At 41.9% G+C, this 14,509-nt stretch overlaps 1 protein-coding gene across 1 annotated transcript; it reads left to right on the forward strand.

The window, feature by feature from the left end:
* The first annotated feature begins 276 nt into the window (after window positions 1-276).
* LOC115059292 (transmembrane protein 151B-like) lies at window positions 277-12,882 on the forward strand. Its single transcript, XM_029526950.1, has 6 exons — window positions 277-345; window positions 8,543-8,881; window positions 9,694-9,828; window positions 10,075-10,214; window positions 10,317-10,356; window positions 11,665-12,882. Exons 1-6 carry the CDS (start codon window positions 277-279, stop codon window positions 12,880-12,882), a joined length of 1,941 nt encoding a protein of 646 aa, XP_029382810.1.
* Window positions 12,883-14,509: the final 1,627 nt, after the last annotated feature.

Consider the following 14,509-nt stretch of genomic DNA (forward strand, 5'->3'; position numbering starts at 1 on the left):
CGGTCACACTCGGCTCCGGGCGGGGATGGAGCGGGCGGGATAGGAGCTCCGAGCGGCGTAGCAGGTGGGGAGACGAGGAGGAGTCGAGGGGGCACCGCTGAATCCGGACCGGATGATGTTTATTTGCCGCAGGCCCCGCCATCGTGAAATCGGATACCGACCTGCGGCGGATGGGGTGACCGAGCTCGCTGCTCCGCCGGGGAGGTCCCTGCCTTCGGACGGTGCCGGGGTGGGAGCTACCTGCTTCTGAGGAGGGAAGGAGTGGCAACGAGGAAAATGCAGACGGAGGAGGAGACGGCCGCCGCAGCAGAGCCCATTTTGGAGGAAGGGTCAGGACGAGAGCAGGTAAGGGCATTTTTGGATATTTTCTCCGCTTCCTGTCACCACTACGTGCTTGTCCACGCATGGCGAGAAACAAGCCAACCGGCGCAAAGTTGTGCATGTTTGGCCCCCTTAAAGAACCACTTTCTGTTTTTATACCGTGGCTGCTCTTCATTTGACACCACACGTCCTTCATTGATGAGGTCTGGCTCCGATGTTGTTGATGTGAGCGAGTCACGTCCTGCTCCGAAGTCCTCCATGGCTGGTTCAAGACCAAGGACACGGAGCAGGACGGCTGTGGGTGGCTGTGGTTCAGGTGCTCTACCTGCCTGAGCGGAAATGGAGCCCCGCAGTAATGTGATGTGTTGCTCCGGGGAGAGGTGGTTTGGTCTGTAGTAGAGTGTCCCTCCACCAGCTGTCCCCCCTCAGGGTGACATCACAGTCCTGCCACACACCCACCTTTCTGTCAGCATCACACTGCCACGTGATTAACACCATGGTTATGTATTTCCACAGGGAACTGCCATGCACCGTGTGATAAAATACAACCAGCGGTGTGTTCTCACTGGGCCCTCTAGGAAACCCTCCTGTCCGTCAGCCATTACAATGGAAAACATGACACAGGCCAGCTGGGGAAAGTGGATTTTGTTCAAAGTTGTTTATACATACGAGTATGGAGTTTTGAATATGACTTCACTTTCTGATACACCACCCTTATGCCTCACCACCGCGCTTGCAAACGTTTTCAGCAAGTAATCTTTTCATCCAAAGCAGTTCACCACCTTTTACTCACACACATCACCTCCATAATGAAAAAGAGAGAGAGTGGGCCATGCTTGCTGAAACATTACTAAAGCCAGTTGTGGGTATGCATGTGTTGTAGTGGGAGATAAGGCAATGATAAGGCAATGACTATACTGTAAAAGAGGGAATAAAAAGAGTTTGCTTCAGTGGACTAAGGCTTCTATTGGAAATTATTCAGAGAGCAGTGGATACGTTTGCTGCATGTACTTGTGTGAAGTCGAGCAGAAAGCTGGGGTGTGTTGTGAGCTACGCTTGTTGTCATGTGGTGGACTGACTTGCTGGTCAGGTGAGACAGCCCTTGTACTGGCTCTATGTGATAAGTCTTCAGATCTGTTAAATGGGAGCTTCACTACTGTATCTAATCTAATGTGTCTGCATTACCTTTATTTTTAGTTAATCAGAGCATAGTTTTTTGGGATTATTTATTGAACTTTGTGTTTGAAATGCAAGAAGATTTCTGCAACCCACAAGAAGCAGCAAATCCATCTGTCATCATTCTAATGGGCAATCTCTGTTGGTTGAAATGTCAATTAATCAACTAATCACTGTTGATTTCATTAGCTTTAAATATCATTCAGCTAGTTATAAGACTGGTCTGTACAATACATGGCAAAGAACATATGGCAGATATTGACACTATCCATTTCTCTTGGTTGAAATTGAAACCTGAAGTCACAATATGTGGAGTCAGTGAGCCTGTTAAATGATGGTTTTCACTTTACTCTGCCACTCTCCTGTCTTTGTCCATATCCCTGCCGAGCAGACAGTGCAATGTAATGCAATGAATTCGGTCTCCATGTGTTCTCTGACTCCATTACTCTCTCATCTTCCTCCTTCATCTCCTTCCTGTTTTATATTTGCCTCTCATGGAGTGTGCAGAATCATCCTCCCATTTCACTCTACTTGACTCTCATTCTCAATCACTTGCACACACATATTCTTCTTTTCTTTATTTACTCTCTGCCCCACATATAGACTCACACAGACATAATCACAAATAAGATTCTCAGGTTGTGATGACATACTTCCATACAGTTTCATGTAATGTGACAGTGTCATATTTCATTAGTGGAGATGTCTGTAATATCAAACCAAATAGCAAACCAGCAAATCATATCAAAGTGAAGTTTAGGATAAGTGAAGAATAACCTAAAGAACACAAAACAACTCCCTACCCTCTGATGTGACAGAACTTCTTAACTTCTCATCATTCTTCATCATCATTTAATGACGTTAGCGTTTTACTCCCATTGTTTTACACATTTGTCATTCAAAATGCAGTCTGACAAATATTGCAACAAACCACCCAAAAATCCCCGTCAGAATACATGATTGCTGTTGTTTGTATGGAGTTACATGATCCTAAAATGAATCATACAGAAATATGCATTACCAGTTTTTATGAGTAACAGCTCGAAAGGACAGGCTACACCAAGAATTAATAACAGTAAATATCAGCAGCCAGGCTAGCGTGAGGGGAATTTGAGACGTTATTTCAGTAGAGCACAACAGCTTCAGAAGACATAGAGTAAAACAGCAACTGTGCTATGGGAAACACTACTTTCCTGGGGATGGTTTGTCTGTGTATTTTGAAGGTATCAACACTACATAAATACTGAACAAGTTTGTGTCTGTTGTGAATCCTCTGTGCTGTATAAAAAAAAATAATGAATTGGACAGTAGATATTTCAAAATAGCTGATTGTCCATATGACTGAGGCGACTTCTCTGTTTTTAATAAATTCAACATATTGCAGTCTCACTTCAGTATTATGGATTGCTCCCTGAGAGTACCTACATATGTCATTTTTGAGAAATTTTACTCTTTATCCTAGCTTTTCTTTATTGTATATTGTTTTGGCTATGAGGTATCAATGAGATGCAAAAAGTGGCTTACCAGGGAGACTCTCTCTCTACCATATACCATCAAAACAATGTATTTGGAAAATTCCAACCACCTATAAATGTTTTGCTACTTTATTCCGCTGAAAATTGACCTCCATTAGCATTTAAAGTATTCTAACTAATGGCAGGCCAATCGGCAACTGCTGTCAATTCAGTTTCATTTATTCATAGAGGGCCAGTGCCTTTGGTCGCTGAAAATTCTCAGTCCGTGCTGAGCCAATGAGTGGTAAGAGAATTTTTTATTTTGTACTTAAGTGACCATATGAGGATACATTTTATTTCTCCAACTCAAATGCTAATGACAAATTTGTTTTTCTAGAGGTTAATAGAAACCTGACACCCTGGACTCTCGTGCATTGTGCTGAAGTGTACTGCAGACATCAACACTACATTTTCCATTCCTCGCTTCCTCACTTCATTTGCCACCCACATGTTACGATTGCTAATTATAGCTGCTCCAGTCACACCTAACCAGCTGAATCAGTATGAGCACACACACAGATGTGAGGGGGAGTAAATATGTTCTCTGTAAGAGCTGTAAAATGCCTCAGTCAAGTGAAGAAAAGTAGAACTCTGGAAATGAAATTTTCAGTAAAATACAAAGTGCTTATGTGTGCATAGAAGATTAGGCAGGGAGTGAAAGGTTAATGGCCCAGTGTAGACTACTTTACTGTTAGATGCCTTATTCAGTCAGAATGGGCTCTCATTTATTAATTCCCTGAAAATATAATCTGATCCCATTCAAAATAAGCTCAATATTGTATTAACACTATATATATTGACAGAACACCTTATATTAGGACACCAGCCTTTGTTAGACACAGCAGAACATGATGACGCCGCCCCAGATGGTCTTTGATGCACATCATATGAAGCATCATGAAAATTAAGCTTGCATGTGTCTATGATTGAAGGATTTAAAGCACTGAAGCGCCACCTGTAAGGATATAAATTTGTGGGGATTTGTCACTTTCATTCATCCTAGAACCACGACAAAAGACCAATCTACTGAGCCTCACCACTCCTCCTCTTCCAGTTTATAGCCTTGAGTCTGAAAATGTAGAGACATGTTGCAGGGGGAACAAAAGCTGGCTGATGACACATTTATATATCTAATACAGCTGACACAGTCGCTCCCAAACCTATGAGCCTTCCAGAAAAATGTGGGGCATCTCTTACAAGATATACTCAAGTAATTGCATTTAACTACAGCTGATCCAGCTGTAGAAGAAGAAGAACATGTATGAGATGCGGAATTATTCTGGTAACTGGTTATCAAGCTGTTAAAAGGTGTATTAAAATAATTTGTCCATGAGATTCTAAAGCAGAGTCAATTAAAATGAACGCTCTGATCTAAATTATATCTTTGTATCTCAGTGAAGATGCAGAAAAAATAAATAAAAAATTTAACTCTTAATTCCTTTCTGAATTGAGAAAGGAATGTAGTAACAAAAGGAGACTGTAAACTACAATGAATACATTATTAAAGTTGTGAAATTGTATGACCAAGGTAAATTATTTAATTTGCTGTGATGATGTGCTCTCAATATGAAATTGATTCAAATTTGATGCAAGACTTTTTAACATCTTATATATATTTATTAAACATGAGGGCACTATTGAGGGAGCTATTTTTATAGATACCTCCAGGCTTTGGCAACACTGCAACCAGAATCTGGTGACAACTTTAGAAAGAGGAAAAGCAGAAATTATTAAAATAGTACCAATATCGTCCAAATCCACAACTCCACAAGATCATCTGCAGAATGTGTAATGGCACTGCAAGTAAGGGAAAATGGGAGCGAGAGGCACGTTTTCACATCTGAAATGACAGCTGGAGAAGAATTCAAGAAATTCGAGAAAATTCCACTAATTCAACCATCTGCCAAGAATTCTGTTGGAAAAATATATTGTTTTGTTAGGCTATTGCTGAAAGAACAATGCGAAGTTGAGGTATATATTGGAAACCGATACTGTAACATATTTGCATATTGGCTTATTAGATGTGATACTATGTATGTAAGTCATTTCATTCAGAAAGAATGTCTGAATACATTGTTTCATTTTATCAATATTTGATCAATTAGACCGAATAGTATATCATAAAGGAGAATGAGTTTTTACCACTTTAATAATAACTATTATCCCCCTAGCCCACACACACCAGAGCTCTGAAGTGCTCCTTTGAAAAAACTGATTTGTGTACAAAAAACACTCGGGAGTCAAGAATTAATGTTGACTATAGGGACTCTTCTTCAGACAGCTGTCTCCAGTGACTATATATACAAAAAATATAGAGATAGTGTATTAAAGGCCCAGTCGTACATAAAGATTTGTTATAAGAAGTTTCAAGTACCATATTTCTGTCAGTGCAGAATTTTAGTCCTGTCCTACGGCTCTCTTCAAAGACGGTGGTCTAAACTTTCAGGATGACAAAATGTAAGTCAGCACCCTCCAGACGAATCTGTATAGATTTCTTTTCATAATGAGTTCAAGGAGACTGAGATTTCTTTGATGTGTTCCTCTCTGACACAAGAGCCAAATCTCAACAGAGGCGGATACAGACAGAGGATCATGACACAACCAAAATGCTACAGCCATCTGCATCAGGAGGTGTTGTCAGTCCATGGGCTGCAGTTAATGGAGGTTAACATGGTGAATGGAGCATCTCCAGGCTATCCTTTTATTCTAGAGGTGCAGTCTGCTCCTATGGGAAAGAACTGCATATACTGACAAATACTGATTGACGTAAGTGCACACAGACTAAATTTGACTCCTGTCTTCGGGCAGATTTCTTCCTCAGGGTGCAGAGTTGATGAAAATGTCGGCCTCAGAGCCGCACAGTTTATTTTTCTTACTGCTAAAATTTTCTCTTGTTTTGGCAGCATTAATCTGCAGAGGGTAGGAGGGAAAGGGCAGAAGAGAATCGGAGCCAGCAAAATAAAATGAAGGAGCCAGAGAGGGCAGAGGAAGGACGAGAAGGATGGATTTTGGCAGCGAACTTCCCTGGAGAGAGGTGCAGTCTGTCACTGCTGCCTTCTCTTTAGCCCCTCTCCCTCCCTCTCACATTTTGCTTCCTTTCATAGTTGCATTCATGAAAAGTTCATGACAGCTTCTCTGTCTCTCTCACGCTCCTCATCCCCTCTGCCCCTCTATCTCTCTCTCTACTACACTTTTAGCCTAATCAATCCACTTAGAGACAGACTTTCATAGAGGATGTAACCGAGGAGATGTGAGGGTGAGGTTGAAGGTGGTAGAGTAAATGCTTCAGGGGTAGGAAGAAAGACTGAGGGAAGAGAAAAAAATACCTTGTTCGGGAAAGAAAAATGTGGGGATAAAAAAAAAAAAGCTATGTGATTTTGAATTGACGCTACTGACAATAAGCACCCAAGGTTTTGCAGAGACCAGTTAGGTGTAGTTGCCCTTCACTCTTCCTTTCAGTACGCCTGACGTACATGGAGAGCAATGTGTGAGTGTTTGTGTGACTTGCAGCCAGTCAAATGTGCTGGCAGATAGAAAATAGCCACTGCATTGTGGAAGACAAATGGGAGAGAGGAGGAGAAGAATGGAGTGATGAGTGGAGAGGCAGAGGGCATGTGCGTTGGATTGGTGGAGGGAGTGTTGTGCTGACAGGACAGGCAGACGTGGCTGAGAGGGGGAGAGGATACTGGTGTCATCCCTTCCTTTTCTTTTCTTTTCTTTTTTTTTTGTCACCTGCTTTGCTGCTCTGCCCCCCTTATTCATGCACATAAATTGCAGCAGCAGTGACACACTACTGATGTTGGAGTGAAGTCAGTTAGCCAGAGAACAGTCCAGAAGCATCGTTCACATCTAAATTATTCACATACTTTCAACTGGCTGCATTACACTGCTGAGACTGTGCATGCTGGCGTGTACATGGGTAGAGAGAGATGGCAAGAGGGAAGAGGGGGTCACATTAGATCGTCTATGTTATTGTAGCTAATGCATACTGTGTGTATGTGTATGTGTGTGGAGGACATCTTGAGTGCACTGTAATATGATGTCTTTATGGTGCAACTAAGGTTGTGTCAAAGTGTGCACTTAGAGGGAGGCATAAACTGTGTCTCTAATATGCAGCACTTATCATATGATGGGTTGATGATGGGTATGAGGCAGCGTGATGCATTCCTTTGGTGGAGACCTCGGCTTACACACTCCACCTGAAATATGGCACTGTTTACCAATCAGGAAGCTAACAATAATTAAAACCTCACAAGGTAGTCAGCAGGTATATTGAATCTGTGCAGTCTCCATTTCTTAATTTGCTGTTAGCATCATAGCTGCATTAATTTCCATTTGTCGGACATATTTAGATATGAGCTCAGTGAAGTTCACTGTATTGTTTAATATAGTCAGGTACTGCCATCATGAGAATGAAGAAATGTGTCAAATCCTTATGGCTCAGCTCAAACTGGTGATTGTTTAATGTTCAGTGCTAAAACAATCCTGTTTACTGTACATGTAGATTCAACTTATTTAGAGAACTATGACCTGAATGATTCAGAACCTACACTTTCAGCCTCTAAAAGCTAACAGTGAAAGCACAAAAAACAGTCTTGGTCCTCGGACCTGAAAAAATACCTACATTTTGCATTCAGCACTGTTCAGACATGTCTGTTTTAAGTGAGCGAAAGATTTGGAATGGTGAAAATAGAGGCAAAGTGGTTCACAGTTAAAATATAGAGTACTCCAGTCAGGTGGTATATTCATAACGGTCAAGGACTTACAAGAGACTGAATAAAATAGTTTGTTATTGGTGCAGCAGAGGCCTGACTATTTGTACAATTGGTCAGGTTCCAAAATTGTTGCATCCACACAATGTGGCTCTATTACATAATTATTTATGTTACACTTAGAGGATAGCAAAGTATAAAGAACAGGAGAACATCTTGAGTCTTACACCCACACGCAACTTGTAGTCATGTCATTTAAGCACCCTACAATATCTGCTTCTGCTGTATTAAGCATTAAAAGTATAAATCCTTTTAACTGAACTGAATGAATTATGTTTGTGTCTATATTTATTTAAATGAATCTGCTAATAGTGGTGGTTTAGAAGCCATCTTACCAACAATTTTTGATGCTTCTATGCATTTTTAGCCCGGTGGGAAAAATTTTACCTGCTAGAAATTCTTCATATATCAGACTTGGGTAACAACTCAGTGGCTGATGTGAATATGTTTATGATACAGGAACATGTACTTGTAATATTTACAGGCTTACGTTTCTATTAGACACCAATCAGATCGGTCTTTCTAACTCCATTTTCCCTGTTTTGGACATCAGGTTTTCTGTTCAAAGAAGTTATTTTTTTCAGATCTTACAAGGCTCCAAATATATTCACTATATTCTGTCTTTGTACTCATGAATGTGACAGATTAAGTGACTGACATTTGGAGTGCCCTTTTTAATGGTTTTAAATGTAAAATTTTTTGAATATTGTGTCTTTATCAGTGAGCAACATGTAATCCCTCCTCTCTGTGTCACCACAGCAACGGCCTGTCCAGCAGTCCCTGGCCTCCTCCCTGTGTCGGGAGTCCCACTGGAAGTGCCTCCTCCTTACCCTCTTAATGTACGGCTGCTTTGCCACACTCGCTTGGTGCGCTCTCTGTCGGGTGCCTGTCCTTGGCTCCTCCGCCATACCTCTTGGGGCAGACGATGATGCCACCTCAGCGGCCTACTATAATGACATCCTGCACTTGGAGAGTCCATGTTCTAGTGGCTATGTCTACATCCCTCTGGCTTTCCTGGCCATGCTGTATGTGGTTTACCTGGTGGAGTGTTGGCACTGCTTCTCCAAGACAGCCATGTTGGCTCATGCTGAATTTCAGGTATCTGACAAAAGCAGTTTTAGTTTAGTTTTAATTTAGCATTGACCTAAAGGTGAACTGTAGTGCTTCCTGTTGTAGTCACCATCTAGCAGTAGGTCTGTCACCTTGAACCAGACACTTTCTGTTTACTCACTAGGTCTTTTTCAGTATGATAGTATCAGCAAAATGCACTATAAAGAGGATGAGTAAAATTAATTGTGTTGTATTAAATATCTGAGCAGGGATTTTCCGTTTGGAGAGATATGGAAAAATTACAGCCTCAAACAGTCCTGATTTTCATGCAGTAGAGTCAGAAATGTTGTTTAACTGTTGAGCAAAGGGAAAAATAAAACTTGCCTACTCACATGGAAATTAGATGGCCTGAGGCTATCAGTTGTTCTTTTGTGTATTCTGGTCTTCTCTGTCTATCACCAGGAATTGCAAGAACACATTGCTTCAATACAGCAGTTCTCACTGTTCATCTACCTCTGCCAAAAACTTTGGTATTTTTATGCCAGTCCAGACTGTCAGGGACACATATTCCATGGTTGAGCCAACTCTAAATAGAAAATGGAAAAACAAATGATAAGACCACCAGAAACCTTGGCATGTCCTGTTTTGCACCTAATTGCATATTTAATTGTGCTGAGTACAAACAATAGCAATTTTACTGTTTTGTTTCTGCTTATTCTGCTCCAGCAATGGTCAAAGTTGCATATTTAGTATTTTCATCTTTATTTTTGAAAGGCTTCTTTGGAAGGAAGGTTTCACCCTCTGGTCTTACTTTAAATGTGGCAATGAAGTGATTTCATTGTTTTGTTTTTTGGTCACAGGAAGTGTATGAGCGTGTGCAGAGACTTCAGCAGGCCACACCCTGTATTTGGTGGAAGGCCATTAGCTATCACTATGTGAGGAGGACAAGACAGGTGACAAGATACCGTAATGGAGATGCATACACAACCACACAGGTGAGGGGAACCCATCCAAACATGTGTCCCAATATGTTCTCTTACTTTTCTGCTTTTGTACAACAGCTGTGTCTTAGACAAAATATCTTTTACTGTGATTCTTCTTCCATGCTTACAGTGGCAAAAAATGTCTGGTGAACACGTTGCCAATAACATCTCTCTTCCTTTCCACAACTTCCCCTCCATTCTCTTTCCCGTTCCTTCTTTATTACTTCCTTTCCCTCCATTCATGCCCTCCTCCCTAAGGTCTACCATGAGCGAGTGAACACTCATGCCTCCAGTTCAGAGTTTGACTACGCCCGTTATGGTGTTAAAGACGTATCAAAAGAACTGCTGGACCTTCAGCTGCACCCTGCTGTTCGCCTCCGTTTCACCAAGTGTTTTAGGTTAGACCCAAATAACAATAACTGGACAAAATGTGTTTGGGAGGTTGGCTTTAAGATTATTATTCTGATGTGTTAACTTTGTGTGATTTTTGGGCTTTTTAGCTTCTCCAGTGCACGTGCTGAAGCAGCCTACCTCACCCAGGTAATATGTGGTAAAACACATTATACTTCTTTTTTTTTTATCTCCTCAACTCTGCTTAGGGTGGGAACTAATCATTATTTTCATTTTTTGCATTAATTAATTGGTTATTCTCTGATAACATGAGGACAGAGCTCAAAGTGTGACTCCTTATTTTTTAAGTGTTTCGCATAAAGCAAAAATTTCAAAGCATTAGATTATAAAAACTATGTCCAATAGTCCAATGGGCTTGCAAAAAAAACTTTCTGACAAATTATAGTGTTTCCAGCAAAAGAGAAGTTCAAGATCAAGTAAATTCAAGATAGCTTCCAACTATATTTAAAATTGGTGAGTGATTTTGCTGACCGGATTTCCTCCAGCGGGACACAGCTCAAGGGCTCAGACAAAATGCTCTGTGACCTCTAGTTTTCAGCTGTGCCTCTGGAGCAGATAAAATACCCCTGCCCATGGATCTCAGGCCAAAGACTGGCTCATTTGCAACTAAGGTCAGCTACATAGCAAGTCAAAAAATTTACTAAAACTGAGAGCCAGTGGAAAGACGCTTAAGTCGGCATCATGTGGTCAGTCTGCTGCTGTTAAATAGATTTTTTTCTCAAGGCAGGTGATGTGGCTGTTACAATAGTCAGGCCATTTCCATCAAGACAAATTGATTTCTTAATGTTTATAGCTGACTGGAGTAAAGAAAGGCCCAAAATATGATATTATACGAAATGATTAAAGCTAAAGCTGTAGATTCCAGATATAAAGTCAAAATCTTCACCAGCTGATAATACATGTCCAGATATATCCAGATATGCAAAAAAAAGAAACAGCGTTGTTGTTGCCATCTGGCTTCAGTTTCTACACTGTCAGGACATTAACCACAGTAAATGTACTGATTGCCAGCAGCAGCTTTGGTTATGGAAGTGATGCTTATTTACTGTTAGAGGCGATCATCAAGTTATCAGACATGCTCATGATTTCAGCTTGCTTTAAAGCAGACAAAAGCATTGTTTAATCCATTCCATATACTTTGAACCTTGTGTTTGTGGTGTCAGGATGTCTTTAAAAAAGCAGCCCTCCACACTCTTTTTAAATGCGAAGCATACAGCCCATAGCCACTGTTGCAGGCCTCCTGTGTTTAGTTATAGTTTCGTGAAGTTGTCATTAGATAGCTGTTGGTGAAGGGGTTGAGCAATCAGTTTGGAAACTATAAATAATGACGCTTTCTTTTCAGTAAATTAGTTATGGAAGATTGTTATGAGGTATTACTATCAGTTGCTTCAGTGCTAAATGTCACAATGCTAATGTGGTATGTGATCTTATTCCAAGCGAGCGCGCTTCTTTGGGGAGAACGAAGGACTTGACGACTACATGGAGGCCAGGGAGGGGATGCACCTGAAGAATGTGGATTTCCGAGAACACATCTTGGCGTTCCCAGATCCTGCTCACCAGCCGTGGTTTTCTAGGCACAAGGTGTTTTGGTTAGCTTCAGCTTTCCTGCTGTCGTGGCCACTGCGTGTGGTGTCAGAATATCGCACAGCCTATGTCCACTACCATGTGGAGAAGCTGTTTGGGGAGGATGAGGATACTGGCGGTGGAGGTGGAGGGGGTGGCGGACCAGTAGGAGGGGGTAGAGGGGATGGGACTGAGGGTGGGGTAGAGAATGGGATCCATCCAGGGGGAATTGGGATTGGAATTGGTCTGAATGGGACCAGCTACAGAGCCATCTCACGGGTCAACACAGTGGACATGACAGAATTGGAATGGCACATCCGCTGTAACCAACAGATGGTTCCAAGCTATTCCGAAGCCCTCCTTATGGACCTGGAAACAAGTGGGGGGACAAACCCTACTGTCTCTACACCCATTTCTGGTCCTCCAAGCACCACCCTCAACCAGGGGACCAACCCACCTCCTCTGGCTCTGCCTGTGGTGTTCAACTCAGCTTACCTCCTTCAGAGCTGCCCTCGATGCCGCAGGACAACATCGAGTTCCAGTCTTCCCTCAAGGTTAAGAGCCCCAATGGGGACCACAGCCCTCCTGAATGCTACTGTGGCAGGAATTAGGGCAGCAGGGCCAGCAGGTGGGGCTATTGGGGGAAGGTTGGTGCTCAGTCGGAGTGGATTCTCACTAGGGAGACTGGGAGGTGGCCGCCAGAACAGCCTATTTCACTCAAGAAGCATGGGAGGAGGGCTGGGAGGAAGTAGGGAAGATGGAGGAGGAAGCGGAGCGGGAGGTGGCGGAGGCGGAGGTGGAGGATTCCTTGGGCTAGGTTCAAGACAGGACAATGAGGAGACCAGGGGGGTGCTAGAAGGAGAAGGAGATGATGACGAGGAAGAGGAGCAGCAGGAGGAGGAGGTGAGAAGAAGGGAAGATAGGGTAAGAGGAGGCAGAGAAAGGGACGAAGAAGCAGAGCAAGACAGTGGAGGGGGAGGTGAGGTGCGGGAAGGTGAGAGGGATCGTCCTCCATCTTACCAGGACGCATTCTTCTTTCCTGTCCTCATTATACACGGAGAGGAGAGCTGCCATGCTGGAGACGACATGTGACCAATAGAAAATTCAACACATTAAGAGGCTAAAGGAGCAGAAAGAATGAACTGAACACAAAGAGAGGATCTAATGTATCCTTCATCCCCTTCGCAGAGGAAGGAGATGAAGGATACATTACATACGATAGACCTGAAGAATTAATTTAATGGCAACTAAATTAGATTGTAAGAAAGGAGTAGGTTGACAGGATACCAACCACAGAAAGAGAAGGTAGGATTCAGTCAAAGGTAAGCATTTAAGATAAGAATGGACCTGTAATAGACAGAATTACAGATAAAGGGAACAGAGAAGTGTGATGGATGGAGTAGGAAGAGAAAATCAAATGCACTGTCAGCAGGGAGGAGAAACAGGAAAGTCAACACAGTGGCACAGCTACTGGGGACTGTAACAGATTCAGTGCAAACTGGAGGAAATGCTGGTGGCTGGTTAAGTAGAAGATGAAAGCTAAAAGTGCAGGAGTTAGATAAGATTGTGTCTGAGAAAATGAGTAAAGGCAAAAATATCCTTGCAATTATAGAAGTTTCTACAAAGAGATGTGTGTGAGATGAGTGTGAGAGAGGCGATGACAGATCAGATACTTGGGGAAGGATAGAAAGACTGAAAACTTGTCCATTTCCAGATATATCTATGCAAGAATAGCAGTGGGAGGAGTAACAAGTCTAAAGATAGCAACTGGAGAGCAGTGGAGAGACTCCAAAGTAGCTGAGTGGTAATGCGTATCATTTTTAAAAGAAAACTGACATATTGTGAAAGGGTAGTTTAAAAGCTTGGAGGTTCAGTCTTTATAAAATCAAAATACATAGAGACAGACAAAATATAGCATATATAAAAATTAAATCTTGAAAATCACAAGAATATAATATTTCAGATGAGAGTGGAAATAGTGGTGACAAAAAAAAGATTCCAAAATACACCATAGATAAGTGGAAAAAAAAGACAAAACATGATCCTGGAAAGGTAAATGTGAAAAAAGCTTCAGGGAAGGGAGTAGAAAAGGAGAAGTAGGATAAAAAATATAGACCACATTACAGAATTTGACAGATAACTCAGATAATTAAAACAGAATTATCAAAAATATCAACTCAAGAGGGGGAGAAGACAAAGATAGAGCATTTATCACACAGAAAAAACAGCCAGTGAGCAGCAGCTCTGACCTCAAATCTATTTAACATTGAAATCTTCCTTGATATCCCCATGAAAGATTTGTATATGCTATACAACATAGACTCACACATTCCCTGGCTAGCAACCATATTATCTTCAATGCCAGAGAAAGAAGAGAAACATTAATTTCCTCTACTTCACTTCAGTGCTCTCTCCATTCCTGACATGGAGCTGTTCCATGAAAGGCATTGCTCCTTCCATTTTTATTTTTTTTTAACCATCGCTATTCCTCTTTTCACATGCTCACACCTGCTCTCCTGACTCCATTTCATCACCTTTTCTGACCCGCTTCACACCTCTCGACATGGAGAACCAGATGCCGTTGTGTGTAATTCTCAGCAACAATCTGTTGCTTCAAAAAACACCACCACACAATCACTGTAGCTTTAAGAAACATCTCGTTGCATCTTGTAACAGTCAACTCGCTGCACCAGTCCGCCTCTTTTCTTCCATCATCACC

This window comes from Echeneis naucrates, chromosome 18 (genome assembly GCF_900963305.1).
Source record: "Echeneis naucrates chromosome 18, fEcheNa1.1, whole genome shotgun sequence".
Classification (NCBI taxonomy): domain Eukaryota; kingdom Metazoa; phylum Chordata; class Actinopteri; order Carangiformes; family Echeneidae; genus Echeneis; species Echeneis naucrates.

Coding starts and splice junctions, on each gene's coding strand:
- LOC115059292 (XM_029526950.1), top strand. CDS start 277: ATGCAGACGGAGGAGGAGACGGCCGCCGCAGCAGAGCCCATTTTGGAG. Junction 9,829..10,074: donor ATGCATACACAACCACACAG/GTGAGGGGAACC, acceptor CTCCTCCCTAAG/GTCTACCATGAGCGAGTGAA. Junction 10,357..11,664: donor AAGCAGCCTACCTCACCCAG/GTAATATGTGGT, acceptor TCTTATTCCAAG/CGAGCGCGCTTCTTTGGGGA.